At 42.4% G+C, this 27392-nt stretch overlaps 1 protein-coding gene across 1 annotated transcript; it reads left to right on the top strand.

Annotated features, from left to right (window-relative positions):
* The first annotated feature begins 9835 nt into the window (after nucleotides 1-9835).
* Nucleotides 9836-26968, top strand: UBE2QL1 (ubiquitin conjugating enzyme E2 Q family like 1). The gene is made up of 2 exons (XM_063298720.1): nucleotides 9836-10796; nucleotides 25643-26968. The coding sequence occupies exons 1-2, from the start codon at nucleotides 9987-9989 to the stop codon at nucleotides 25772-25774; spliced, it is 942 nt and encodes a 313-aa protein (XP_063154790.1). The 5' UTR covers nucleotides 9836-9986; the 3' UTR covers nucleotides 25775-26968.
* Nucleotides 26969-27392: the final 424 nt, after the last annotated feature.

The raw sequence follows: 27392 nt of genomic DNA, 5'->3' as shown, positions 1-27392 counted from the left end.
TTCCTTCACCGGATAACTCCAAATTCTAGTACAAAGCGGGAAAATAGCTTCTCCCTAGCCATTTATTCCACATCCTGTGTAATCTTACATGCCCATATATGCATGAGCCCTCTATGTTTCCTTTTTTTCCTAAGTTCCAAAGTTCTAAATATACTGTAAATGTGTATGGTTGTGTACAAAGTTATGAAGACATATGGGGGGTGAGTTGGATAATAAATCTCTGTGAAGGATGACTGATCTCTAGTGTCATCCAATTTGCAAACAAACCAAGCCTCTATTGAAAACAACTGTTGGGAAAACTGGAAACAATCAAAATGCTACAGAAAGATGACGTTTGTGAATAGGCATTTAAAGTAATATATGTTCAGCCAAACCAAGGGGATACAAGTATAGTGGGCAATGGGGGATACCAGAAGAATCCAGGAAATGGCTTTGGCAAGGAGAAAGAAGATGCAACGATCGCAAGGAAGAGTCCTTAGGGAACAAATAGAGGAAGATGGATGTTGCCATGGGAACTAGAAAGGATGAGTTCCAAGGGGGAAAAGACTGTGGGCAAAAATGAAATGGTAAACTCTAACAAGGAATGATAGAAATGAAGAGTAGAATGAGGTGTCTAACAGCAGCTTTGACTAAATGGCATCAAGTACTGAATGTTCTTTTCAGGAGCTAAAAGGTAGAAGGCACTGACCCCATTCTTTCTGCACTATGACATACTTTTCTTTTCATCTGGCTGCCCTAGAGAAGAATAAGTTTAGAAGGTACTTCTCGCATGCCCTATGGAACCTATAATTATTACCAAGTCCTTCTCCTTTGATTCTGAGCTGTTTTTGTCTTTTCTCTTGACTGCATAGCCCATGAGCTCCTCTAGTTCAAACGTGGTTCCACATACCTTAGCATAGTCATATAGTCCTTTTTATCACTGTTCATTTATTATCAATGCACATGATGCCCGAGAGGACAGTAGAAGCAAAAGACAGGTCCATATCCTAGGGAGCTTGTGCTCAAGATGTTGTAAGAAGAGAAAAAAATAGAAGGGAGGGGAGAGTCAGAAGAAAGGTGAAAATCGACTGCAGTTTCCCCAACTTGCCTTCCAGATGTGTTGTAGACCATTATTCTCAGCCAGCAATTTCAAATTTTGTTCCACCTGCTGGGATTGTCAAGTGAAAAGGTTAGAAAAAAAGCAAAAGAAAACCTGATTTAGTGGAAGATATTTAAAGAAAGAGAAACATGATGTTGTGGTATCATGTATCAATATAGTGCTTGAAATACTATAAAGTATATACTACTTTAGTATAAGTACTATACTAAAGTAGTATATCTTAACACACTGTTACCTTAACATTTGGCTCTATACCTGTTACTTCATGAGTTTTGTCCCTTCAAATGTTGGTTTCCCTCCCAAATTATATGTTAGGATTCCATAGACCTCTGCTTTTAACATTTTGATAACCATTACTTTAAAAGGAGAGAGCCAGTTTGGTATAGTGGTTAAGGCACCAGGCTAGAAACCAGGAGACTGTGAGTTCCAGTCCTGCCTTAGGCACAAAGCCAGCTGGGTAACCTTGGGCCAGTCACTTTCTCTCAGCCCTAGGAAGGAGGCAATGGCAAACCACTTCTGAAATCTTGCCAAGAAAACTGCAGGGACTAGTCTAGGCAGTTGCCAGGAGTCAGTACTGACCTGAAGGAACAAATAATAATAATAAAGGAGCCTCATGTGGTGCAGAGTGGTAGGGGGCAGCCTCATGTGGCGCAGAGTGGTAGGGGGCAGAAACTCTCCCCACGACCCGAGTTCAATCCCAGTGAAAGCTGGATTCTCGGGTAGCCGGCTCAGGTTGCCTCAGCCTTCCATCCTTCTGAGGTCGGTAAAATGAGTACCCAGCTTGCTGGGGAAGGTGATGACTGGGACGAAGGCAATGGCAAACCACCCTGCTATAGTCTGCCAAGAAAATGTTGCGAAAGCGGCATCCCCCCAAAGGGTCAGACATGACTCGGTGCTTGCATAGGGGACCTTTCACCCTTTCACTTTAAAAGGGGCTTTGAAGCATAGGTGGGATGGCAAAGAAGAATTACTAAAATACTTTAAAAGATAAGGAGACACTTATTCCTATGTGAGGGACCTGTAAGATTGGCAGAGATTTCTATAGAACAGAACTACAGCAAATTATGAAGCTGCGCAGAATCATGCCATAACTGTAGTTCAGATCACAAACTTCTTATTGCACAATTTAGGATCAGACTAAAGAGATTAGGGAAGACCCACAGATCAGCTAGATATGAGCTCACTAATATTCCTAAGGAATATGCAGTGGAGGTGAAGAATCGATTTAAGGGACTGGACTTAGTAGATAGGGTCCCAGAAGAACTATGGACAGAAGTTCACAACATTGTTCAGGAGGCGGCAACAAAATACATCCCAAAGAAAGAGAAAACCAAGACGGCAAAGTGGCTGTCTGCTGAGACACTAGAAGTAGCCCAAGAAAGAAGGAAAGCAAAAGGCAACAGCGATAGGGGGAGATATGCCCAATTGAATGCAAAATTCCAGAGGCTAGCCAGAAGAGATAAGGAATTATTTTTAAACAAGCAATGCGCGGAAGTGGAAGAAGACAATAGAATAGGAAGGACAAGAGACCTCTTCCAGAAAATTAGAAACATTGGAGGTAAATTCCAGGCAAAAATGGGTATGTGTAATGGTTACCTAGCCCAAACACTCAGACTCACAAGAAGTTGCTAAATGAAATCTGATTTATTCAGGATACTAAGGCAAATACAGAGAAAGCTGAGAATGACAGAAAGCACGCCAAATACAAACTAAAACCCCTCGGCTGCAAACGTAACCCCGCCTCCCTACCAGCAGAGTCATTACCACCCATCCCAGGTGCCTGTAACCGTCTTTCCTCTAGCCTGGGAAAGCAACCTTGAACACATGAGATAACCCAAACACATTCCAAGCCCGCAGCCAAGAGATAAGTATTCCCCAAGCAGGAACCGTCCTCCCTTCAGAAATGAAACATGCATCTGGCTAATGACATGCAAAACGTTACGATGTACCAAGCACATTGAAACGGTGAACATGACATACCGCCCCCCCCAAAAAAATTTAGGGACCCGGTTTAGAGGGGTACGCGGAATGGAATCGGGCAACAAGGATAGGAGAAGCCACATCGTGGGCAGCCACCCACTCAGGATGAGGGAAATGCTTCCAGCGAACTAAGTATTGAAGTGTATTGCGAAGGCGTCTAGAGTCCAAAATTTCTTTAACTTCAAAGTATTGTTGCCCGTCAATCATGATGGGAGGTGGAGTTGAAGGTTGATCATGCCATCGGTCAGAATGGGTAACGGGTTTGAGCAAACTGCAATGAAAAACAGGATGTAAGCGTTTCAAGTTATGTGGCAAATCAAGTTTAAAAGTCACAGGGTTGATTTGAGCGATCATGGGGAAAGGACCCACGAATTTAGGTGCCAATTTCTTTGAAGGTTGAGAAGACTTGATAAACTTAGTAGACAGATATACCATGTCCCCCACTTGAAAGGCAGGTTGAGGTGCACGCTTTTGATCAGCATAGTGTTTGTAATCCGACTGTGCCTCAGCTAACGCCTGCTGGATGACTGGCCAGGATTCCACCACCTGCGTTGACCAATCTGCCGGCAAGGCCGGCCCCATGGAAGGCTGTGGCAGATCAGGGATGGGGACAAAGTCCCTGCCATGGACAGTACGAAAAGGGGTTTGTCCGGTGCTTTGATGAACCACATTGTTGTAGGCAACTTCAGCAAAAGGGAGGAGGTCAACCCAATTGTCCTGTTGATAATTCACAAAAGCACACAGGTATTGCTCTAACGTGGAGTTGAGCGCCTCCATGGCTCCATCCATCTGCGGATGCCACGCCGTGGACAGGGCTTGCTTAGTCCCTAAGAGTTTGAGGAACGCACGCCAAAATTGAGAAGTAAACTGTGTGCCCCTGTCTGAAATCAAGCGAGAGGGACATCCGTGTAGCCTGTACACGTGTACGAGGAAGAGACGGGCCAACTGTCGAGCGGATGGAATGGAAACGCACGGAATAAAATGGGCTTGTTTGGAAAAATAGTCTTTTACAACCCAAATCACTGTTTTGCGCTGGCTAGGAGGTAACTCCACAATAAAATCCATAGACACCTCATCCCAAGGACAAGCCGGACTAGCCACCGGTTGCAAGAGTCCCTGATGTTTGCCCACTTTGCGTTTTGATATAGCGCACACAGGGCAAGAGGTGACATACTCCTTTACATCTTTGCGCAAGGTGGGCCACCAAAACTGCCGACGAACCAGGTGCAAGGTTTTAACAAAACCAAAATGTCCCGCAACCTTATCATCGTGTGAACGGAACAAAATCTCTTTACGCAAGTTCTCAGGGACATAGAGACGGTTGGATTTCCAAGCGAACCCCCGGTCAAATGTAACATGTCTCTATTAGTCAGCAACCAAGTATCAGTCTTTAGTTCTTTTAGAAACTTTTGTTGCAATTGCGAGGGAATTGACAAAGTGCTTTGCGGCACCGAATTCCTAGTGGCTGGCTGCGGCGCACGGGTTTGGCTGCGCGTTACCACCTGCATTCCCAGTTGAGGCGGTGTCCACAGAGTGCTGACCACCTCTGGTGCTGCGCAATAATCCTGAGGTTGCCGGGACAAGGCGTCTGCCAAGAAATTCTTTTTCCCCAGGATAAACTTCAATTGAAAATTGAATCGATTAAAGAACTGAGCCCAACGTACTTGTTTCGGGCTCAGTTTGCGGGGGGTGCTGAGGGCTTCTAGGTTCTTATGGTCCGTCCACACCTCGAAAGGGTGATTAGCCCCCTCCAGTAAGTGTCGCCAAGTTTCTAAAGCCGCTTTCACTGCGAACGCCTCCTTTTCCCATACGTGCCAACGTCTTTCAGTCTCAGAGAATTTACGGGACAGGTAGGCACATGGTTTTAAGCACCCTTCCCCAGCAGCTTGCATCAACAATGCGCCAATGGAATAATCAGAGGCATCGACCTGAACCACAAACGGTTTGGAGGGGTCAGGGTGTTGTAAGATTGGCTCTTGGGTAAAGGATGCCTTTAGCTTATCGAACACCGCCTGACAAGCCGGCGTCCACCTCAGCAGCGCACCTGGGTTTTTTACTCTGCGAGTATCCCCCAGTCCTTTCGTTCGAAGCAATTCAATTAGTGGCAAAGCAATCTCAGCGAACCCCCTTATGAATAATCTGTAGTAATTGCTGAACCCCAGGAAACTTTGAAGTTGCCGGCGAGTGCGGGGACTTTCCCAGTCTACGATAGCCTGGATCTTGGCAGGATCCATTTCAATGCCCTTATCTGAGATCCTATACCCCAGATAATCAATTTGTGTTTGATGGAAAGCACATTTAGACAGTTTGGCATACAACTCAGCTTTTCTGAGCTTGCGAAGCACCTGCTTAACCAGGTAGACATGTTCTTCCATAGTTTCAGTATAAATCAATACATCATCCAGATACACTAATACCCCTTTAAACAGATGTTCATGGAGTACCTCATTAATCAATTGCATAAACACCCCAGGGGCTCCAGCCAAACCAAACGGCAAAACCTTATATTGAAACGCTCCCAACGGGCAATTGAATGCTGTTTTCCACTCATCCCCCTCTTTGATCCTTACACGGTAATAGGCTTCTCTCAAATCTAGTTTTGAGAAGATTTTCCGCTTGGCCAGATGAGACAACATATCTTTTATCAAAGGCAAGGGATATTTATTGGATATTGAGACCGCATTTAGCCCATGGAAATCGGTACAGAGTCTTAATGTCCCATCCTTCTTTGGGCGGAAGAGGACCGGTGCTCCCACTGGGGAGTTTGCTGGTTCGATGAACCCACGAGCCAAATTTTTATCCACAAATTCTCGAAGCAAAGTTAATTCCTTTTGCGTCATTGAATAGATTTTTGGCTTAGGTAATTGGGTGTTAGGCACCAGTTCAATGGCACAGTCCGTTTTCCGATGAGGGGGCAGTTGATCCGCTTCTTTCTCTCCAAACACATTAGCAAATGCCTGATATTCCACCGGCAAGCCCTCCAGAGGAGGGACCGGGCAATGCGGAGTCGCAGCTGCCGCTACCCCCACCACCTCCTCTGGGGATTCCCTTCCCTCCGGTGCTTGATAAAATCCGTCCTTAAAGGTGACAGTTCGATAAACCCAGTTTATTTGGGGATTTTGCTGGACCAACCAGGGTACTCCCAAAACCACTAGCGGACCCCCCACCGGAGCCACCACAAACGACAACCCTTCCCGATGGCTACCCATTTGTAAGGCCACTAGCCCAGTGAAATGCGTGACCGGTTTGCCACCGGCCATGGACCCATCCAATTGCGTAAAAGCGATGGGTCGTTGCAATGGAAAGGTGGGTAGCTCCAGGGCTGCTACCACATCGGGGTGCATCAAACACCGTGAACACCCCGAGTCAATCATGGCCCACCAGAAGATGCTGATGCTAGGGAGAATGGAAGGCAAAAGGAAGAGGGGCCGACCAAGGGCAAGATGGATGGATGATATTCTAGAGGTGATGGGCTCGTCCCTGGGGGAGCTGGGGGTGTTGACGACCGACAGGAAGCTCTGGCGTGGGCTGGTCCATGAAGTCACGAAGAATCGGAAGCAACTGAATGAATAAACAACAACAAGAATGTTGCCCAGGGAAGGATCTTCTTAGCAGCAGTTGAAAAACCCTGCCTTCAAGATGATGTGATAGCATATGTGTGTTCCACCAAATGACTGAGTCCTTCTATTAAAAAAGACAATGGACAACAGAGACCATGCAGTTGAAGATACCATTTTCTTCCCTTGGTATTGTTGTGATTATGCTTTTTTCTGACTTTTTCTGACATTAGGAGATCTGATTCCTGGACTGTAATAACTTTCAAGTGACTCAAGTTGAGTTGAAGAGGAAGAAGTCATAGGAAAGTAAGCAATAGGATAAGACATACCTAAATATGCAACTCATCCCAAATAGTAGAGTGAAGAAAATTAAGCTTTTTAAAAAAAAAAAATGAAGTATGTCCTAGTTTAAATTAAAATGATCTTGCAATATAAAAAAGAGGGAAAATGTTGACTTCAGAAGCAAGCACTGCAAGTGAAACAGCATATTACATATTGTATAGAGTTCCAGTAAATCAGGGACTAGTAAGACAAAATTATCTTGTGTCCGATGTGATTATGATATGCAGAACCCATATTACATTATATAATCTATTCCATGGATTATCTATTCCATTCCATTCCATTCCATTCCACTACATTCAAGTTCTGTTCTCTGTTCTGTTCTGTTCCATTCTATGTAGCTTATTATTACATTGTTATTGAAGATGCACAGGCTGGAGAGAAAAAAGTCAGGAAGAATTTGCAACTAAATATATATCATTCCAGAGGGAAGCAAAAGGTGTCCATCAGGCCTGGACTTTCCTGGAGGACGGAAAATTAAACCTCCACTGCCTGTACTTTAGTCACACAGGAGAAAATTAAAACCTCTAGCACCAGCATTCTCTTCATGCCTGCCTAAGACTAACTGAAATTAACCCAAATGAAAAGAGAAGCAAGCTTAATCTTCAGGCGGACAATTAATTCTTTAAACCACAGTTGCAAAGCTATTGGGGTTGTGCTTCATTATATCAGGGGAGTGGTCAACTCTGACAGCTTTCCCCCTTGACCCCAGGGAATGGAAGAATGGGTCCATCTAGTCATCAGCTGAGTGCAAAACTTGAAGTGCTCTTGATTAGTACCACTGCATAGATGCAAAGACAGAAGACTAAATATTTATCTTTAATTAGATCTAAATTTGGCAGTACAAGACAGGTGGATTAGAAAATCCCTATCTAATTAAAAGCGGTGTGTTTTCAGTTGTTTATTTGGCATGCTTGTTTAATAAATAAGTGAATGACAATATGAGGGATTTGATCTAAGCCAACTATTGAAAGCAGTTGAATTTAAGCAACTATGTCTTGTGGCTGAGTTGACCTCAAGAAGTACAACAGTTCTGGCTGTGAGGATTAAACTGTGGTGAGTAATTCAGAGGCATTCACTACAGCCTACAAATAGGTACACCATCATGAATGAACTGATCCTGAAACACACAGGGGATCCTCTGACATCTTGTGTCTTAAGATGTATTTCCCAAGAGATACTTCACATAGTCTTGAGTTCAATGCCGTGCAGGCTGCAAAGTTGAAAGATCTCCCTTACTGTGTAAAATTGTGTTTAGCTAGGTGATTCTGCAAAATAAGCTGTAAACTGATAACGCCATGTAAACAAATGAACAGGGCTCTTGCTTCAAAATGTATTTTAGAGAAATGAATGTTAAGTCTTTAAGTTGTTATGGGACCCAGGGGGCTATTCTTCAAATATATAGTCATACAGACTAAATATAAGACAACACGCTTTTGTATTTTTATTTTCTGTTTGGTAGGGATGCCGCCAAGTGTTAAGCAAAGGCAGCCTGCCAGAATCAGTTACCAGGTCTCTTCCCCATCCACGGCCACAGACAGCTCTGCTTCTCACGCGTGGATTCTTCTACGGGAAAGGAAATTTTTCCTTGAAGAAAATCGTAGTGAATTCCGATTATCTCTGCGGGCCAGACGTGCCGTATTTTGTCTCTTTCGTGCGTCTCAACAATGCAATCCACCTTGGTTTGAAGGTATACCCAGGAAGTTAGTGTAATTTTTATAAGCCCTCCAGTTCCACCCACCCACCCGAAGGCAGATGGCTTGCTGTTTGCAGGGCACCGGTGGTTGCGGAAGAGGCGGGCGGGAGGGATCGACGCTTTGAGTCTAAGAGAAAAGAACCACGCATCGCTCCCGCATCCTTTGCTCACAACATAATTCCTACTCGCTCCCCTCCACTCCAGCTCGGGAGAGCCCAGCCCGCCACCACGTGAGCTTTTGCCTAGGTCCTCCTCTTCGCTAGCATACAGAGTAGCGGGGCGGAGTTTAGCCCGATTTTTCCCCTCCCCGATCCCAGAAATGTCAGATCCGCTGCAGAAGCGCGGCAGACCCTGCAAGGGAGGAGGAGGAAAAAGGGGAGGACGCGCTGCGCGGCTGACTCGGGTTCCCCATTTGTGTTGCCGGAGAGGTGAGCTACAGGGCAGGACGGCAGGCTTGTTAAAGAAGATCGCCCTCTTTTGCGCAAAGAAGGAGGCGACTCTCCAATCCTCCCTACAGCTTTTTTTTTCCTTCCGTAAACGCCTTCAGTCTAAAACGGTCCTGGCTGCCGGCTTCCAAGTGGGAGAAGCCCGAGGCTGAACAAAGGAGAGAAGGGCGGCCAGGGGCAGCGCGGTTGGGCGAGAAGAAGTATCACCGCTTGGTAGCGAGGACGTTCTCCCGAGGAGACCGACATTGTCCGCCGGCGGAGCGGGGCGGGAGGGAACCTGACTCGGGGTCCCTCCTCTCCCCTCGCTGTGCCGCGCGCCGGCGGGTAGGTGATTTTTGATTCGCGCAAAAAGGAAGCGGGGTGGGTTGTTCTTGGAGAGGATCCCGTTTTTGTTTTCGGTCAATAAGACCTGAAGGTTATTGTGAAAGCGAGGGGCCTCCTGCGGTACCAGCAGCGTGCCTGCGCGAGTGGGCGGAGGTAAAGGGGGCTGCTGCTGGGGGTGCTTCCCCCTCCCCTGCAACGTGGGATTCAATGGCCACGGTCGCGGAGCTTTGATGATTCCGGGAGAGGCGGTTCGAATGCTGCAATGCTGCCGACGGCGCTGGTGAGAGGAGGGATCTGAGCGGCGGGGAAAGAGGCAGGGGGAGCAACCCGGGGCCAGAAGTACCAGCCAGACCGCATCCCCCCACCTTCTCCGCCCCTCCGGCTTCTTCTGCTTCGATCGGCTGTGGAACTCCAGGGATTCGGGGTCGCTGGTTTAATTAGCTCGGACAGGTGGCCGATCTGAGGTCCGCCTTCCCCTCCTGCTGTTTGCCTAGCCGCGTTTCGCCCCTGCCGCTCCGGCGACCACCCAGGGCCGTTGGAGCATGGCTACGCTACTCCGGAAAATCGGGCTGATTCGTCTTCACAATAGGGACACGGAGGACCCCAAGCACCATCACCACCATCACCGGCGCGGCAGCCTCCAGCAGGGCTCCTCGCTGCGAGGCAAAAGCAACCATAAGAATAAGCCGCAGCTGCAAGGCACGCCGGCTAGCGGCTGCGGCAGCCCCAGCAGAGAGAGCTGCAGCAGCCGAGGCGGTAGCCCGACTCGCAACAAGCCGAAGAAGGTCCTGGAGCTGGCCAAGCAGCAGCCGGTGGGCCACGACGGCGGGAAAGAAAAGGCGCAGCAGCACGGAGGCGGCAAGGAGGCGGGCTCTGGGAAGGAGCAGCCTTCGGGGGGGGGCAGCGGCGGTAGCCGCTCCGGCTCGGCCTTGGTTTCCACGTCTTTGGTGCCGGCCAGCCGGCAGGCGCACTGCACACAAGTGCGCACCCGACGGCTGATGAAGGAGCTGCAGGACATCGCCCGCCTGAGCGACCGCTTCATCTCGGTGGAGCTTGTGGACGAGAGCCTCTTCGACTGGAACGTGAAGCTGCACCAGGTGGACAAGGACTCAGTGCTGTGGCAGGACATGAAGGAGACCAACACTGAATACATCCTTCTCAACCTCACCTTTCCAGACAACTTCCCCTTCGCGCCGCCCTTCATGCGCGTGCTCAGCCCACGCTTGGAGAACGGCTACGTTCTCGACGGCGGAGCCATCTGCATGGAGCTGCTCACTCCCCGAGGATGGTCCAGCGCCTACACTGTTGAGGCTGTCATGCGCCAGTTTGCTGCTAGCCTTGTGAAAGGCCAGGTAAGGAACTATCTCCTCACAGCTGAGGAATTCGTGCCCTGCTTAGGGGTCTCCTAGCAAGGAGAGAGAGAGAGATGGCCTTGGTGGAACAAGAATCTGATTGGATAAAACATGAGGCCCTTCTCTGCTGGCCCCTAACAGCCATGGTGCAAACACGTCCCGGCAACATCTTCTGTCTGGTTTTGGTGTTTGTTAAGGAGATCCAGCCACATGTGGCCTGTATTATGAATGTGTCTTGATGTGTCTTAGCCAAGTGCCTGAGTTGGATTATCTAGGATGCTGCAGCGTATCTCTTGTACCATCTCCAGGTGTGGCTCAGCTTGCTACACGGCAGCATTGTAAAGGACTCTCATCACTTCATTAGTAGTTGTTGCTAGACCACAGATAAGCCTGCCTGTGACCACATATAAGATATACAATCAGGAGCTGAGTTCATACAGTGCACTAAGCCATCATACAGTTGCTTTGGCTTTGGCTTTGTGTTTTGTGTAAACCCAACCCTTTAATTTTTATACCAGAATTTATGAAGTAGTATGTAGCGTGTACCCAACAAGTGTGGTTTAGTCCATAAACTATGCTTGAGGTAGGCCAGATCAGGAAACAGACACCATGAGGAGCACAGAAATGCTACTTTATTGTTGTAGGGTATCATAACGGACTCTTGAAAGCCTGCCAGAACTTCCCTTCTGCCTTCTCTTATACCAAACAGAATCAAGGCGGGGTGTTTTGAGTTTCTTTCTCATGCTGTCCGCTTCCCCTGGACTAAATTGTCATTTAGCCTCCCTTAATGGCTCCTGCATATCTTCATCAAGGTTAACTTCATGCACCTTTGCCTTCTGGCTTACATCATGCTGGCTGGCCTTTGGGATTCTGGAAGTGGGAAGAAGTGTCCGATGTGGTCCGCAACTCTTTGTGAAAGGGAAGGTGGATGTCTGCTTAAGTGAATTTCTTTTATACAGTGCTCCAAGGATTTTTCCTCTGGTTTAATGAAATGCAATTCTGTGGTATACAGAAAGAACAAAAATTATTGCAATTATAATTAATCTGACATGAGTGAATAGAGACTACAGTAATTATACACTCACCTCCTTTTACTTTCACTCACTGTCTCTCAAAGCGCAAGGATTTATCCAATAAAGTCTTGATTGACAGAATATAGACTGTAGAAAAATAACTTATGCAATTCTTTGCCGCAAAGTAATATTATGACAACTACCTGTGATAGCTAAAAATGGGAGGAGGGAACCACATTCATGTGTACAGATGTGGGCATAAGAGCCAGGATCTTCAAATTAGGTGAACTAATAAGGTGATCCGCTTCATGATGTATGCATTTAACTGGCTCATTTTAGAAGCACAGAGCCAGACTAGGTAGACTTGGGTCTAAATCAGGAGTCAGCAAACTTTTTCTCTAAAGGGCTAGATCCTGCCCCTCTTCTGCCTCTGTGGGCGTGGCTGGCAGGCCTGCAGGCTAAGGGGCGCAGCAGCCATTGGTCAGTGCTGGCCTGTCAACAAGGAGGCCACTAGTAGGCCGCTGCCCAGGATGACCCAACCCTCAGCCCCACCTGTTATCCCTGGACCTTGGTGGAGGCTCAGACCTAGAGAACTGCTTCCTGCCCATCCAACTCAGGAACTGTAAAGACAAGCGGTGGGCTGGATTTGGCCTGTGGGCTGTAGTTTGCTGACCACTGGTCTAAATGAACTAAGCTTTTCCATTATAACCAAACTTTGACATGGTGTTTTCTATACGGTAGTGCTACAGTATGTGGAATTTAGTCATTACGTTTGGCTCTTAAGTCTCCAGCTATTCATATAAATCTGTAAGGGCGTTAAGTTCAAAACCTTGCTAAAATAAGTGGATTGGAAGCCAGAAGAAAGTCTGACCAGATTACCTTCTCCCCATATCTAAGATCTTCTTGTTTCAAGTTCAAGCCAATATGAATTCCTAGGGCAAAGATAGGTGTACATGCGCTGCTGAACTGTAAAACCCTATCCAGAGAACATCATCAAGATCTTGATGTGCTTTATGTCCATTTCTCTCTAGAAATGTATCTGTGATTACAGAGCAAAGCAATTTCTGCTACTTTAAATTCAGCTTGGCACTTCCTTGAATACTAAGCATGGCAGCCCCTATTTTCAAGTGATTGTTTTAAACACTGGTATACACGCTTCTCCAGCTTGAAGATTTTTCTTAGCACTTCTCTGCTTTTCAAATGGCAGTCTAAAGGATTGGGCGGTTGTTAATATAACAGATAAGTTCCTCGGGGCAGCAGTACAGTGAGAAGTTCTTCAGCCTAAATCCCATTGCCCTGGTTCATTCTTTTGAATTTTTTTCTCTTAGGTTGTGCCCTTTGTTTTTTAGACGTTTATTTATTTATTAGATTTATACCCCTCCTTTCATTCAGGAGCTCTGAGTGTTTGAGTACCTAGCGCTTCTTCCGATTTTCCTCCAGAACAACCACCCTGTGGGTTGTATCTCAAGCACTATTCTACACGTTTAGCATAAGGCTTGGAAATATTACTGTTGAGTTTTAACCTCTAAAAACTTTTGCCTGTTTAAAAAATGGATATTAAGAGACGACTAATTTTAAAAAGTTTTAAAAGATTCTCGTATTTTAAATTCGATAGTTGTATTTTATCATATCCACTGTAAACTGACCAGAGTCTGAGTGGATGAGGTAGTCGTTAAATGTCATAACTAAGAAAATTAAAATAAAATAAATATTTAAATACAAGCAATCTTCTTGTTAAAAATTAAAGCTGCATTAATGCACATTAAGCCTATTAATGTCTTAAGACTAAATCAGTGACCCTTTATTAACCTATTAAATGAATGGACAGAATCTTAAGATTGCATTGGAATGCGACTCTGGCTGCTGTGGGTGCAGTCCTGTATTACATACGACAACCCCATGCAAGGGGGGGTTCATCCTCTCTGCCTTCACTCAAGAACCCCACTATACAATTTATCTAGAGAGTCCCCAAGCTGTCTGAAACATCTTTGGAGGCTTCAGGGAGAAGGCTGATTTCCTTGGTCAGCAATGTCTGTTCTGATGGCAGACAGACTCTGTAGGAATCATTGCTAATACTAGCGGCCCAATATGCAATATAAAAATATTATTTGTTTGTTTGTTTGTTTGTTTATCTATTTATCCCATTAGTACCTGCAGACTCCTAGCAAAGTTGGCCAACTGCCAGTGCTACCCTTGCTGCTGCACTGGAATTAAGGTTGGGTGTTAACTGGTAAGACCAGGATACCCAAGCAGACCATTTAGTTATTCCTGGTCACTGTTGTCCCATTTACAGATATTCATTAGCATCCATCAGGTAACAGTTTTTTTCTATCATGGTGCCTATTCTCCTAATACTTTTCCAACTTACACTTCACCTTCACGCACAAAAAAATAAAGCATGCTGTGATTTGCTGAAAACATTGGACATCTAAGGATAATACTGATGTATTGTTCTTGGCATTGCTTATATTTGATGTGTCCTGTTTTATCATATAATGTATTTATTGCATGTTCATGTTATACACTGCCCCAGAGTGTTTTACATGACAAGTAGTAGATACATAGTTGGATAAAAAATGTTAAGTTACCTGCAACTCTGTATAGGATTCAGAGTGGTTATCTGAATTATAATGTATAGTATTTTTTTCTTCTTTAGTTACCTTGACCTTTTCCATTTTGGTTAGTTTCCAAATTATAAATATTTACTTTTGCTTAACTTTATGGAGAATTCAGATGGTTGTTATAAATCTACGTAGTATTTAACATTTTAAGCGTAAGTTCTGTGCTCCTGTGGTCTCCAACCAGTTAGTGAGGAACACTATAACTGGTATGTTGGGAGTACTATAGATCTCTGGCAGTTTCCTATATATACAGACAAAAATCTTGCCAGATCTCAAAGCCTGGGTAACAGTGTTGTAGTGGTCCACATAAAGGAAAAAGTTGGAACCACCAATATGGAATAATTATATCCTGCTTTATCCTATTACTGTATATCAAATGATCTCCAAGCTGGCCTGCAATAAATTTGTCCTGCATTACAAACAAATTCAGGCTCACTCACACCAGTCTCTTTTGGGGCAAAGAGGAAGGCAGCAAATTCCCTGTTGTTGCTAAGAAATACAAGGACCAGTCAGTCTCCCACTTGCAATAATATTCTTCTATAGAGGGGCAATGTCCAGTGGTTATTGGTTGCCTTCATCTGTCTAGTAGGACGGTAATATTAAGTAAGATAGTTATTTAGAATTAAATCCAACTGGAATTATTCTGTTAAAGTCAAATATTTTATAAAATAACCTAAAATGTTAAAATAACTACCCTAATAGATGAATATACTGCATTATAAACTACTAGTTAACATTCTGAATACATTATTAATACACCAATAAATTCCATTAAATAGATTGTGTACTATGCACCATTTTCTAAAACAAGTAAAAGTATAATTTAAATCACCAAGAGAATGAGCTGTTTATTGATTTAAATCAAGTTTCTATTAAATTATAACTTTTCCTAAACAATTATATATATTGCATTAATTTAAATTATCCACCTTTCATACTTAAAGTATAAATACATTTATCTAGTTATTGTCTGCCAAAGCACAATCAAATTATCCTTATTCCATTAGTGAGAAATACTTTTTTGCGTGGTAAGCAATATACAATATGCGTTTCTCAGATTTCAGAGTGATTGATGTTTCATTTTATTAAGGACTAAAAAATGAAGCAGTGTGTCTTTTTTTCTTTGGCCTCCCTTTCCTTTATGAGAAAAACCTTAGGGAAATAGATTTTCAAGTATTAGAAAATGTATTATTTGTCATAATATGCCATTCCAGCAATCCGTGGTCTTCATCCAAGATTATGACAGAGGCATTCACTAAGTAGGAGTTTCCCTGCTGCACGCAATCCATTTCCATCCCATTGGCAGAATTCTTTCATGAGCAGTATGACGTCATTGAATACAACCCTATTCCTCCATTTCCAAAATTCTTGAGTAAAGAATGGTGATTTTGTTTCCTAGATAAAAGTTTTGTAAATATTTATATTCCATAAATATTTGTCCATTTTGGGAAGAAGTGTTTGTATATTTAATTAAACAAATGTATTGTGTCATATTTCATTATTTACATGACTAAATTCATATCCTTTTACACCTAATGTAATCAGTTGTGCTTGAGTTTTTTATAGCCTGGCAAATAGAAAATAGTCTTCTACTTAATTGCTTTCTGTGACTCAGCCATTACTCTTCCAAAAACAGATGACTCTTGTGATACCTTAAGGATAAATTAACTTTATGTCCTTAATCTTAGCTTCACTTCATAGTTTTCACCTCATGGTTCTTATTTTAATGAGATTATACATTGCTCTGTATTGCCCAAAGAGATCAGATTCCATTGACCCCCTGGGATCAAACAACTAGCTCTCACTGAAAAAGAGACTGAAATTCATAATTTCTTTAAAAATGTAGTAAATTACTCTTTTATTCCAACTTTACCCCTTAATGGAAGGTTATCTTTCATAAATACATAATTAATGAGCATTTTAAAATTAAAATTGAACTGGATGATGACTTAAATATGCATTTTTAACACATTATAAGCTTTGAGTATTTCCCTCTTCAATCAATGGGGAAGGGAATCAGAAATGCAGTTTATATGGTATAGCTGAAAATACTTCCTTTAGGTTAAAAAACATACAAGATAAAAACTCCTTCAAGTTGATCTCAACTGCTGTTTTCACGGCAACAGTAGAGAATTGGTTGGCCACTGCCTTCTGGGATCTTGTTTTCAACATTCCTGTATAGACTGCAGTTCCGGGCTTCTTTATGGTCTCCTAAATCGCACAGATTGTTTAGATTTTCAGGACCAGCCAAAGTCTAAAGAGTGGAAAGCTTTTGAAGTTTAAATCCTAAAGACATTTACTAAGAAGAAAGTCTGCTTAAATAAAGTGGCTCTTCCTTCTGAGCAGATAAGAACAGCACACTACGTATCTGCTAGTAATTCACACTGCAATATTTCACTAGAATTCAGTCACTGGTTTTTATTTCCTATATTTTTAATCGAAAACAGGATGCCGCTCTTTATATTATTAAACAGCCAAGGGAAACAAATAAATTATAGTCAACAGGTACCTAATATTTTATTCTTATTAAAAATGGCATCAGAAAAAAGATATTAATAGTACAGTATGGTCAATGACTTCATAATAATCTGAGTAATTGCTGTCAAGCATTTAGAGCCACTCTGCATTATATAACCTTGATCATTCTGTTGTATAAGACAGGCTGTACCAAAGCTCTGATCAGTGCGAGAAACACTGATTCTATTAGAACTAGCTTTTCTCATCTGCCAGGAGAGATGTTGAAATGTACAGTAGGTTTTTTTTTTTTGCGCTATCTTTATAAATTGACATCTTTTAGCACTTGATAAGATCCCCAGTGTTCTCTAGAATAATTTCTGTCATTTTAATTAGGCAATGCTGATAGTTGTTTTTTTTAATACATAAGACAATGGGATCATCTATCCCAGGTTTTGCCAGCTAGGTATCTTCCTGAGTTTTGGATTTTAACTCTTAGGACATCCTAGCCAGCACCCATCATATTGGCTAAGAATTCTGGGAGGTGAAGTCCGGTACATCTAGAAAGCATTAGGTTGGGTAGCTCAACATCTCAATCCAAAAGTGGCCAGCTGAAACTTGGGGAAGCTTATAACTAGGGCTCAGAAGAACCCAGTGACCTCCAGAAATTCCCATTAGCTCTAGTCATCATGTCCAATGGAAAGGGATTATAGGGATTGTAATCCAGAACTTTTGAAGGATACTAAATAATTTATCCCTGCCTCTTCCATGGTGTGTTGTGCTATACTGTCTTGGAATGTTATCATGATTAACATTGGCCTGTCTCTCATGGAATTGTCTTGACAGCAGGAGGCTTGCAATGCGTGTCTATACAGAATTTCCATTTAAGTAAATGGGACTTATTTCTAAATAAGTGTGTGTAAAAAAAGTGGGGGGAGTACAATCTGGCAGGCAGTTCTCTGGTGGAAGTGCCACTGAAATTAATGGAAATTACATAAAGTTTGGTCTCCAGTGTAATACTCCCCAGAGACCTCCCATAATACTTGCCAAGCTTCAGAGTCTATCAGATTTTGTTTTAGATTCTTTTAAATAAAAATATAATGGGAAGTTATAACATCTGGCAAGGCAAAGTGCCAACTTCAAGAATAATCTTTATTTCCAGAATGCTTTTGGTCCCACAAATACCTGATGGCTTTCTTCAAAGATAAAACTGATACAAGGCTGCAGCCCATTCTTTCACTTAGCAGTCTATGTTTAGAAGCTCACTTTCTCAGAAAAAGGCAGTAAGTTAAGGAGATGAACAATGTCTTGAAAGAGTCAAAGGGAGAGAGGTTGGGACAATCACCAGTTTGCCTTTTGGTAAATAGGTGTTTTGTAACTGGCCCCAGGAATCAGTTTTGTGAGAATGCACATAAGGTGACCATTCCAAATCTAACTTTAGGATCAAGTCATGATTTGGTTGAATTGCAGGTGAAACCTGATGAGATAGGACTATGTGGTTCACATAGCATCCCAAGGACTTTTGGAAGTTTATGATGTAGCTTGCTGCCTAAAAAGACTGTGTCATAATTATTTTTACAAAGCAGAAGTACAGAGGAGAGGGGAAGATAATCACTCCTCCTTTACAGAACAAGACAAGGAATGCAGATAGTGGTATGAAAAGTTCATCTTTCAAGAAACAGCTTTGTGGATCAGGGGAGGGAGGTTTTTTGTTGTTTTTTCTGAATAAAGCTCTAAAAAGGCATAAAAACTCTACAGTAAGAAGGGTTACAAAGAACATAGAAAGCTCATACATTCAGGAAAGCTCAGACATGGAAAACGATCGTCACTATGCTTGGCTAAGTGCTGCTGACAGTAGCAGGATTTGTACACAACTGATTATAGACAGGATATATTGGAGTCATATACACTTGAGCTCCTGAAGAACTTCAATATACAAAACTAATAAATAAATTCTTCCTACTTTCCTCATTTTCAAAGCCATAAAATTCTACAACAATCTTCTAATAAATAATGAGTATAAGCAAACATTCTTATTTTAATAATTCACATTTTAGTATTCTCGTATTTCATTAGCCATGATGTAAAATAAATTTCAGAACAAGATAGCTAAACTGAAAAAAAGAATCAGTGCAGAATCAGTGAACCAAACCAGCCAATAGATTTCAGGCAAAACTGTTGAAATCTTATTGGATGTGTGTATTGCTGAATCTAGCAACATTTCAGCAGTTTAAAAACATGTTTTAAACCAAGTTTTGGGGTCCTGCAGATGCCTTCCATGCAGAATTGTGGGTGATGTGCCTACAGGTGCTACTTTATGGATTATGGATCGGGCAGATCCGGTCCTATAGTTGCCTGATCTCAAGCCTTTAGCTTCTGAAGCTAGATTTCTGAGTAACATGACAAAAGTGTGATCAAGAATCTTTCCTGCACAGGGGGTTAGTTGCTGGGCAGGGAAGTGTCACCTCTTCCCTGTTGTGCTATAGATTGTTAGAGACCCATGTTCCTGAATCTGGGTTCTGAATGGGTAGCAGTAGCAGTGATGGTTTCAATCTCACATTTAGTCTGTTGTCATTTATTTCAAAAAATGTAATAATTACTATGTCTGTCACTGTTTCGTATTTCCCTATTTTGAAAAGGTTCTGGTAATGGAAAAAAAATCCAATTCATGCTAAAATCAAGTCAGGAATCACCATAGCAATAAGTTTTTACAATTCACTTTAAATAGCAGGGGATTCAAAGTCTGATGGGACAGAATAGGTAAGCAATTTGTGGTTTTACAGAATTCTCCTTTTCAGATGACTTTTAAATAATTAATACATTTACTGACAGGGAAAGTTCTCATGTTTATTTTTTAATTCAATCGTGCATTCAACACTGCTTAAACGTGAATTTTCTATCCAGCTGTTGTCAGCTATCCTAAAGAATTGCAGATGGTTTGATTAGTGCCATCAGAAGAGGACCTTTGTGCAGTAACCCTTGGAGTGACTACCTTTTATAGCAGTACAGCTCACAATGTCCTAGGAGTACCTGCTGAGGGGAGGGAAGGGAAGGGAAGGGAAGGGAAGGAGAAGGAAAAGGAGAGAGAGAGAAAAAACACACAGACACAAACACCCCCAGCTTGTTATTGCAAATTGGATGCAATGGGACCATTCCTGTAGGAACTGCCTTGTCATGTGAGTTCTGGAAACAGAGTCATAAGGGAGAGGCAGTGAGAGTGAGCCAGTGCATATAAGAGAAATTGCTTCCGGTGAATGCTGGAAGGTATTGTAACATCTGGGATTTGAATTCATCAGAAGAACTGTCAAGAGGGTTTGATATTGAAACTAATGAGATTATGGGAAATAAAAACTAATATCGTAAATCAAAGAAAGAGGCTTTCAGTTTCCAATATATATCTATGTGTGTACATGTGTATGTGTGTAGAGCCAGTGTGTAGAGCCAGTTTGGTGTAGCGGTTAAGGCATTAGGCTAGAAACCAGGAGGCTGTGAGTTCTAGCCCCGCCTTAGGCACCAAGCCAGCTGGGTGACCTTAGGCCAGTCACTCCCTCTCAGCCCTAGAAAGAAGGCAAGGGCAAACCACTTCCGAAATCTTGCCAAGAAAACTGCAAGGACTTGTCTAGTCAGTCTCCAAGAATCAGACACAATTGAATCGATTGTGTGTGTGTGTGTGTGTGAACTACTTAAGATGAGTAAAGGATGGGCTTTTTCTATGCCATAAAATCCTCTATTTTCAAGAATGGCTTAAATGCTGAAGTCTGGTTTTATCTTATTCAACATAGTATTTTGTTATCAAAATCGTACTGTTTCATTATGCCTAAACAGAAATGTAAACCAAAAGGTTTAGAAATTCATTTCTTTGGCAGAGGGCAGGAGGTTTATAAAGCCAAACAGAAAAGGAAACACATAGGCCTTTTGTGAAAAAGTACTTTTCCCATAAAGAACTTCATGATAGAAAGCACATATAAGTACTGGCAAGCAGAGGCCAAAATTAACAAGTCAGTAAATTTAAAATCCTCCTGAGCACTGATGAGCTCTTCCTCCAGTCATACTCGGTACTTTCAGTAAACTGCTTCCAATACACCAGGAGGCAGAATGTTTCCAGTCAATGAAATAGCTCATAAGAAATGCAAACACAAGTCAGTTAACTCTGGCCCACTGTTTCTCAACCTTAGCAACTTTAAGATGTGTGGACTTCAACTCCCAGAATTCCCCAGCCAGCATGGCTGGCTGGGGAATTCTGGGAGTTGAAGTCCACACATCTTAAAGTTGCTACGGTTGAGAAACTGCTCTAGTCACTGCCTTGAAAAAGAAAGCTGACCGTAGGTGCCATGAACAAGCAGTTATTGTAAACTGATTGTTTTTCCCCCACTGAGTACAAATGGTGGTTCTAAGGAGGAGGACACATTCTTAACTTTTGTGACTTTTGATGAGGTTTGTTTGATTTTGGCCTAGTATGAAGTTGGAATCTGGTCATTAAATATTGTTGGTGAAACAATGTTTTTAGCCTAGGATGAACCCGGCATGGTTAAAACAAGTCTTTCCTGAGTGGTAAACTTTTTCAGGAAGTTCATGGTGTTTGTTTAACAGGGCAGCAGACTTCACTCCCCAGGTCCCCAAAGACAGGGAATTGCAAAGCTGCCTTCCATACTACCATTCCTTTTCTCTCAGATTCCTTCTGTAGCCAACCAATGTTTGCTTCCTTATTAGTCTCTCTTCTTTCAGCTGGGGGTGGGAGAGGTGCTAGCATGTGAACGCAAGTACTAATTCATTTCACTACATATTCTGAGTCACTCTTGGGCTTTGTCCCCACTTCCATCTACCCACAACATAGTTGACAACAGGAGTTTTCTCCCACACTTCCATGATGTTCCCTTTATCTCATCTCCAGCCCTTCGGGAAACAGCCTTAAGCCATCATAAGCTGTACTGTTGTTAAAGTAGTATTTTTCTCCTTATTCCAATACCATCCACCATCTTAAGCACAACCTCAAGGGGTGTAAATCTGTTAGGCTTTATTACTTATTACCTGATGGAGGTGGTGGTGCTGTGGGAATGAGGTGACGGGGAATAAAGGCAATAGATCTGCAATGAGGACAGTAGGTTCGTGCTAGTATTGCTTTCTGCCAATTCAAGGTTGTGTGGATAATAATGTAATTCAGTAGTTGGGAAAGACCCATAGAGACAAAGTGGTTTTAAAAGTTCAGAGTTTCACAGAGACTTCTGTTAAACTAAAGCTTCTCATAATACCAGTGCCAGGAGAAGGACCACAGTACTGTAATCCAGGAGTGGGCAGGAAGTAGATTGTAGTAGAATGCTAGAGATTTCTGTCTCACCGTAATCTAACTTGGGAAAAGATCAGGAATTCATTTTTGTGTGAAATAACTTCTGTTGTGGATTCAGTCTGAAGAAGGAACACAACACTGAGGAGAACCATGTTTATCATAGGGTGCCTGCTTTACAAGAAAGAGGGACCCCAAACAATGGAAAAGCAAAGATTTTTACAGAAGTTGAGGGCTACAAGGTGGGAAATCCTAGGGATCTGATTGGCTGGCTAGTTTGGGGAAGCTAGGCAGTCCTTGCCAGTATACCTGGGGCAAGTTCTATCATTAGGCAAAATGGGCCTTTCAGGAGGGCAGCAGAGCTGAGGAAGTCCATTGTGAAGGAGGTGTAATGTTGAGGTCATCAGGTGATGGAGGATGGAAGGCTGGGGCTCCCCTATGGTGCAGTTCCCATGTAAGGGCTGCCCTTGGGCTGGGCTGTGAGCTGGTGAGGAGGCTTCTATTCTTTGGTCTAGATGGGATTCCAGGGAGGGTCAGTTTAGGTCTGATGGGATTAGGCAAAGAGATTAACCAGGTTTGACCCTGGTCATATCCAGAAGACTGGGATGGGTGGGGTAGTCTTCATTTTGTTTGTTAGATTTATTTTCTCCACTACACTTCATGTAGGATATTGCCTCATACAGGTGGTAGTTTTGTGTGCATGACATTTCCAATTTGCTGGCTGAATAAACTGGCCTTTAACTTTGTCTTACACTCTTTAGTTCCTTGCTTGCTTAGTTTGTCTCTTCTCTTTGCCTCCTACATCTGTCTTTCCTTTCTGAAATTCATGGCCCTGGACACCTCCACTCTGTCAGATACTAGGCATGACTGCACTGTAGACCTAAATTGGATTCCCTTAGCTCAGGGAATTCTGGATACTGTAGCCCTCTGATGCCAGGGATCATTCAAAATTCTTGAATTCTAGCAAACGGCAGTTTGAAGTTTCTTTGAAGGAGACATGACAAGTGATATAAAAACAAAATAGTGTACATACTGTATATCAAATAAAATGTCCTTCAAGTAAAGCTTGACTCCTGGTGACTTCATGGAGTACCCATGCAGTATTCTTGGCAGCAATAAGAAGTGGTTTGCCTTTGACCAGGATGATTTTTTTTTAATTTCCCAGTCTAGCCTACACCTCTGGTATTCTCTGGAGATCTCCCACCCAAGTATTAAACAGGCCCAGCCCTGCTTAGTTTCGGAATCCAAAAAAAGTTGGCCAGGTGCTGCCTCCTGCTAAGACCTAGTTAAAAATTGTATAGAAAAACAAAATAAGACTTTAGGATACTGTAATCTATAATTGGGATTTGCTGAGTTCAGTCTAGTGTGTTTAAGATGTCCCTCTCTACAGAAAGATGCATGTCCATTCTACATCTCATATTTGGGGTGTTCTGAATCTTTATATTCAAGTGTCTTAATGTTTCAGCTGCTGTACTAAATGGCAGCATCTATCTGACCACAGCTGATCAAGAATGCAAAGCAGGGTTGGCCCTGGTTGGTAATGGAATAAACACGATCTGGAAGGTCCAAGGCTGAAGGTTTGACTTAACATTAAAAAAAAAAATCCTGGAAAAAGGCAGTGACAAGCCATTGCCATAGCATGCCAAGAAAACTTCAAGAATGTGCCCATGTAAGTCACCTAGAATTGAGCTCAACTCAAGGTAAGTTTGCTTTTTAACATTTAAGGCAATGTTTCTCAACCTTGGCAACTTTAAGATATGTGGACTTCAACTCCCAGAATTCCCCAGCCAGCCATGCTGGCTGGGGAATTCTGGGAGTTCAAGTCCATATCTTAGAGTTGCCAAGGTTGAGAAACACTGATTTAAACCATAACTAAACTGTTTTAAATGATCCTGAGTATGGACACTTGCTTGGGAACGTAATATATACTTACATATTGAGACTAAGGTTCACCTAAACCAGTACTCTTTAATAAGGAGCCCAGCAATCATCCAGAGCAAGATGGTTCTTTAACAAAGCAGACCATTCTCTGCCCATCTTTGTCCTGGAACAAAACTTGGTGATCTGTATTGATCATGTATGTGATTTGAACAAATAAAAGAGTTATAAAAAGCAAAATTTAGAAAATAAATACAAAATTAGCTGTCTGAACCCAGAGAATAATCAAAACAAGGGAATGTGTATAACTTTTGGAAAGTTGACAAAGTTCTAGTAAAATAGACATCTTCCTTCCCTCCCCTCCCCCTCGTCCCATTCTCCTCCCCCCACTCAACTATGGGCTTTAGGGTACACTCCAAGGAATGATTCTTTGCTCTCCACATTTTGTTCATTTAAAGGGAGAACATTCCAAGCTCAGCGAAGATGCTCACTGAATCTCTGCTTCTACTTCCTAACTTACCTTTTTTTCAAAGTCATGTAACCTAGCTTAGAACTTTAGCTATGGTGTACAAAGCTGTCAAGGGATGAAGAAAATGCAAAGAATAAAGATTGTGGTCTTTTTGTTGTTATCTTTCCAACTGTGGGTCTTTTGCATAGAGTCTTCCATTCCATGAATGCCTTACACTGCCCTCTAAGAGTGGCCAAAGTTTTAAGAAGCCAACATCATAGTTCAAGAAATCACCCCTCCCTAGCATTTGCACACAGAATTGGGGGTTTCCTGAGTGTAAATGAGAATAATATATTTTAAAGATTTTTACCTTACCCCAATACAATTTTGGAGGAGCAAGAAGGGGATAATGCTTTTATTACCCCTCTTCCTACATTCCAAAGGAAAAATAGTGATACTGCGTGGGTCACTAGCAGATGTAACATGGCTGTTAGGTGGTGGGCAGGACATAGTGACATTGAAGCAGAGACATGGAGGCCTGAAGTAGATTGTTGGGGTGTGACGTCTTCTCTAAGGAAAACTTTCAGGACAGATATGCTATGAATGCCTTTTTAGAAAGATGGGTGAAATGCTTTTTAAAGTTCTAAATTACTGTGTTGTTTCCACCTGAGTCTCTCCACATAATCTTCTGACAATTGTGAAGTAACAACACAAGGCAGTCTACAAAAGGGGTAGGCAACAGGGTGCATTTCCACTGACTTCAAGTATTTGGATTTCAAAATATGCAAATAGGAGACTGGCATAGTACAAAGTAAAATAACAGCCTCTAGAATTCTTTCTATTTATAATAGCTCTATGGAATGCTTAGAAAGTAAATGTGGTGGATAGTTGTACTTCCATGCATTTTCTGGAAGTTTCTCCAGGTAAAAAAGGCAGAAGTGAGCCAGAATCATAGAAAATGAGAGGTGGGAGGGCTAGAGAAATTTGTGGCAAAAAACTCACCAATATGCTTTCTGGTAAACAGAAGTTCTGTAAATGGGCAAGCCCCAATAACTAATGAATTGTGGTCCTATTGTCAGTATCTGTGGAATGACACATATATATCTACCAGATTCCTGATTTTCTTCTCTTGGTTACTTTCTTTCATTCAGGGCCGCATCTGCAGAAAAGCTGGAAAATCAAAAAAGTCCTTTAGCCGTAAGGAAGCCGAAGCAACTTTTAAGAGTTTGGTGAAGACCCATGAAAAATATGGGTGGGTCACTCCTCCCGTGTCTGACGGCTGATTACTTGCAACCCACTCATCAGACGCTAAACAACACAACTCAACCACAAAAATGAAGTACTTTTTGACATTTTCTCGATGCTGTATACCACATCCATCCTTTTCTACTTCAGCTTCTGTTAAGTATCATGAATGTCATGGAGACATCCAAATTATTTATGAGCAGATCTGTTTACAAAGGGAAGGAAGGGAAATGCTGTAGAAGATTATATTTTGAAACTGGTGAATGATCATTTGATCATCTTACGTCACTTTAGTGCAGATGCTGAGATTGTATCACTTGCCCCTATCGAGCCTGTCCCCTCTCTTCCATCTCAGCCACATTGTCACCTGCTTTTTCCCATGGCACAGCAACAACAGCTGGTGGTAGTGGAAATTCCATCCATTGTTGCTTAGTTCGTTTAAATGTGGAATGAAGCCGTTAATATTTAATTAGGGAAACAGTGCATTGAAGATCCATGTTTGCTGTGCTGTTTTTGATCTCTTTTTTTCAAGCAGGTCAACCTACCTTGAAGATGTGTTTTCTGTGGAGCTGTGGTCTGCTGTGGCTGAATTTTAGACCTCATTTGTGCTCTGTAACATGACCTTTTGTTCATAAAAAAAAGTCAGAATTCTAGCAAAGACACAAAGTCTGGTATTTAAAACAAAAGGCACTCCGTTGCTCAAAACGTGCTAGCTGTTTGATAAGTGGAGTGCAGTTGTTCACCAGGAAAACCAGTCTGGTCCCATGAAGGCCAGGCAGAAATCAAATGAGCCCATAAGCAAGAGATTGCAAAGAATTGGTGGCCAAATAATTCTCATCTTCCCAGTAGGATGAGCATCTTTTCCTGTTCACTTCTGCAGTGGCCAAAAGTAGACTGATGAAGATTTAACCTTAAATGCATGGTACTCAGTTTGACATGATAGACCTGTTACAAAAGCTAACTCAGATTTTTTAAAAAAATGAGGCATCTTTAGGATTATTTGCATGCCAGGATTTCCTTTCCCAACATAAAAAAACAAGTACATTTGAGTCCCGTGTCAGAATTGTATATAAATGTCCAGCAGGTACTGAAGATTCACATTCCTTCTTATATTAAACATATTTTTAAGACTTCATATAATGTTCTGAGGAATACAAAGGGCGAATCTGAAATGTGGAACCCAAATGGAAAATTGCATTGGACCCATTCTAAATAAAATCAGTTGAACCATTTGATTGCCTTGATATTTAAATCATTCTACTTTAAATCATTACACGGCAGTGTAACATTAGAAGTTTTACAGCTATAATACTCCCTAATGAGTAAATTTCAGACTGAGGCTTCAGTCTGCCAAAAAACGCAGAGCAGCAAACCAGACTTAAGAAATGTGTATGTAAAAGAGAAAGCTTTTTGCTTAATATCATTGCTGCTGTTGGTAATATTAACACTGAATATTATTTCTTCCTGCTCGAACACCTGATTTTTTTTTACTACTGGGAAGAGGCACATAGCAAAGATTCTTATTTTTTTTCAGTGCCCTAAAAGAAATGGAGAATAATTTACTGCCTGAAGAGAATTGTATCCACTTGATTGATAGCCGGAAATCAAGGATAACACACAAAGGGGGGGAAATCTGAAGAAATATTATCTGTCATA

This window comes from Candoia aspera, chromosome 3 (genome assembly GCF_035149785.1).
Source record: "Candoia aspera isolate rCanAsp1 chromosome 3, rCanAsp1.hap2, whole genome shotgun sequence".
NCBI lineage: Eukaryota > Metazoa > Chordata > Lepidosauria > Squamata > Boidae > Candoia > Candoia aspera.
This window is presented reverse-complemented; position numbering and strand designations above follow the sequence as displayed.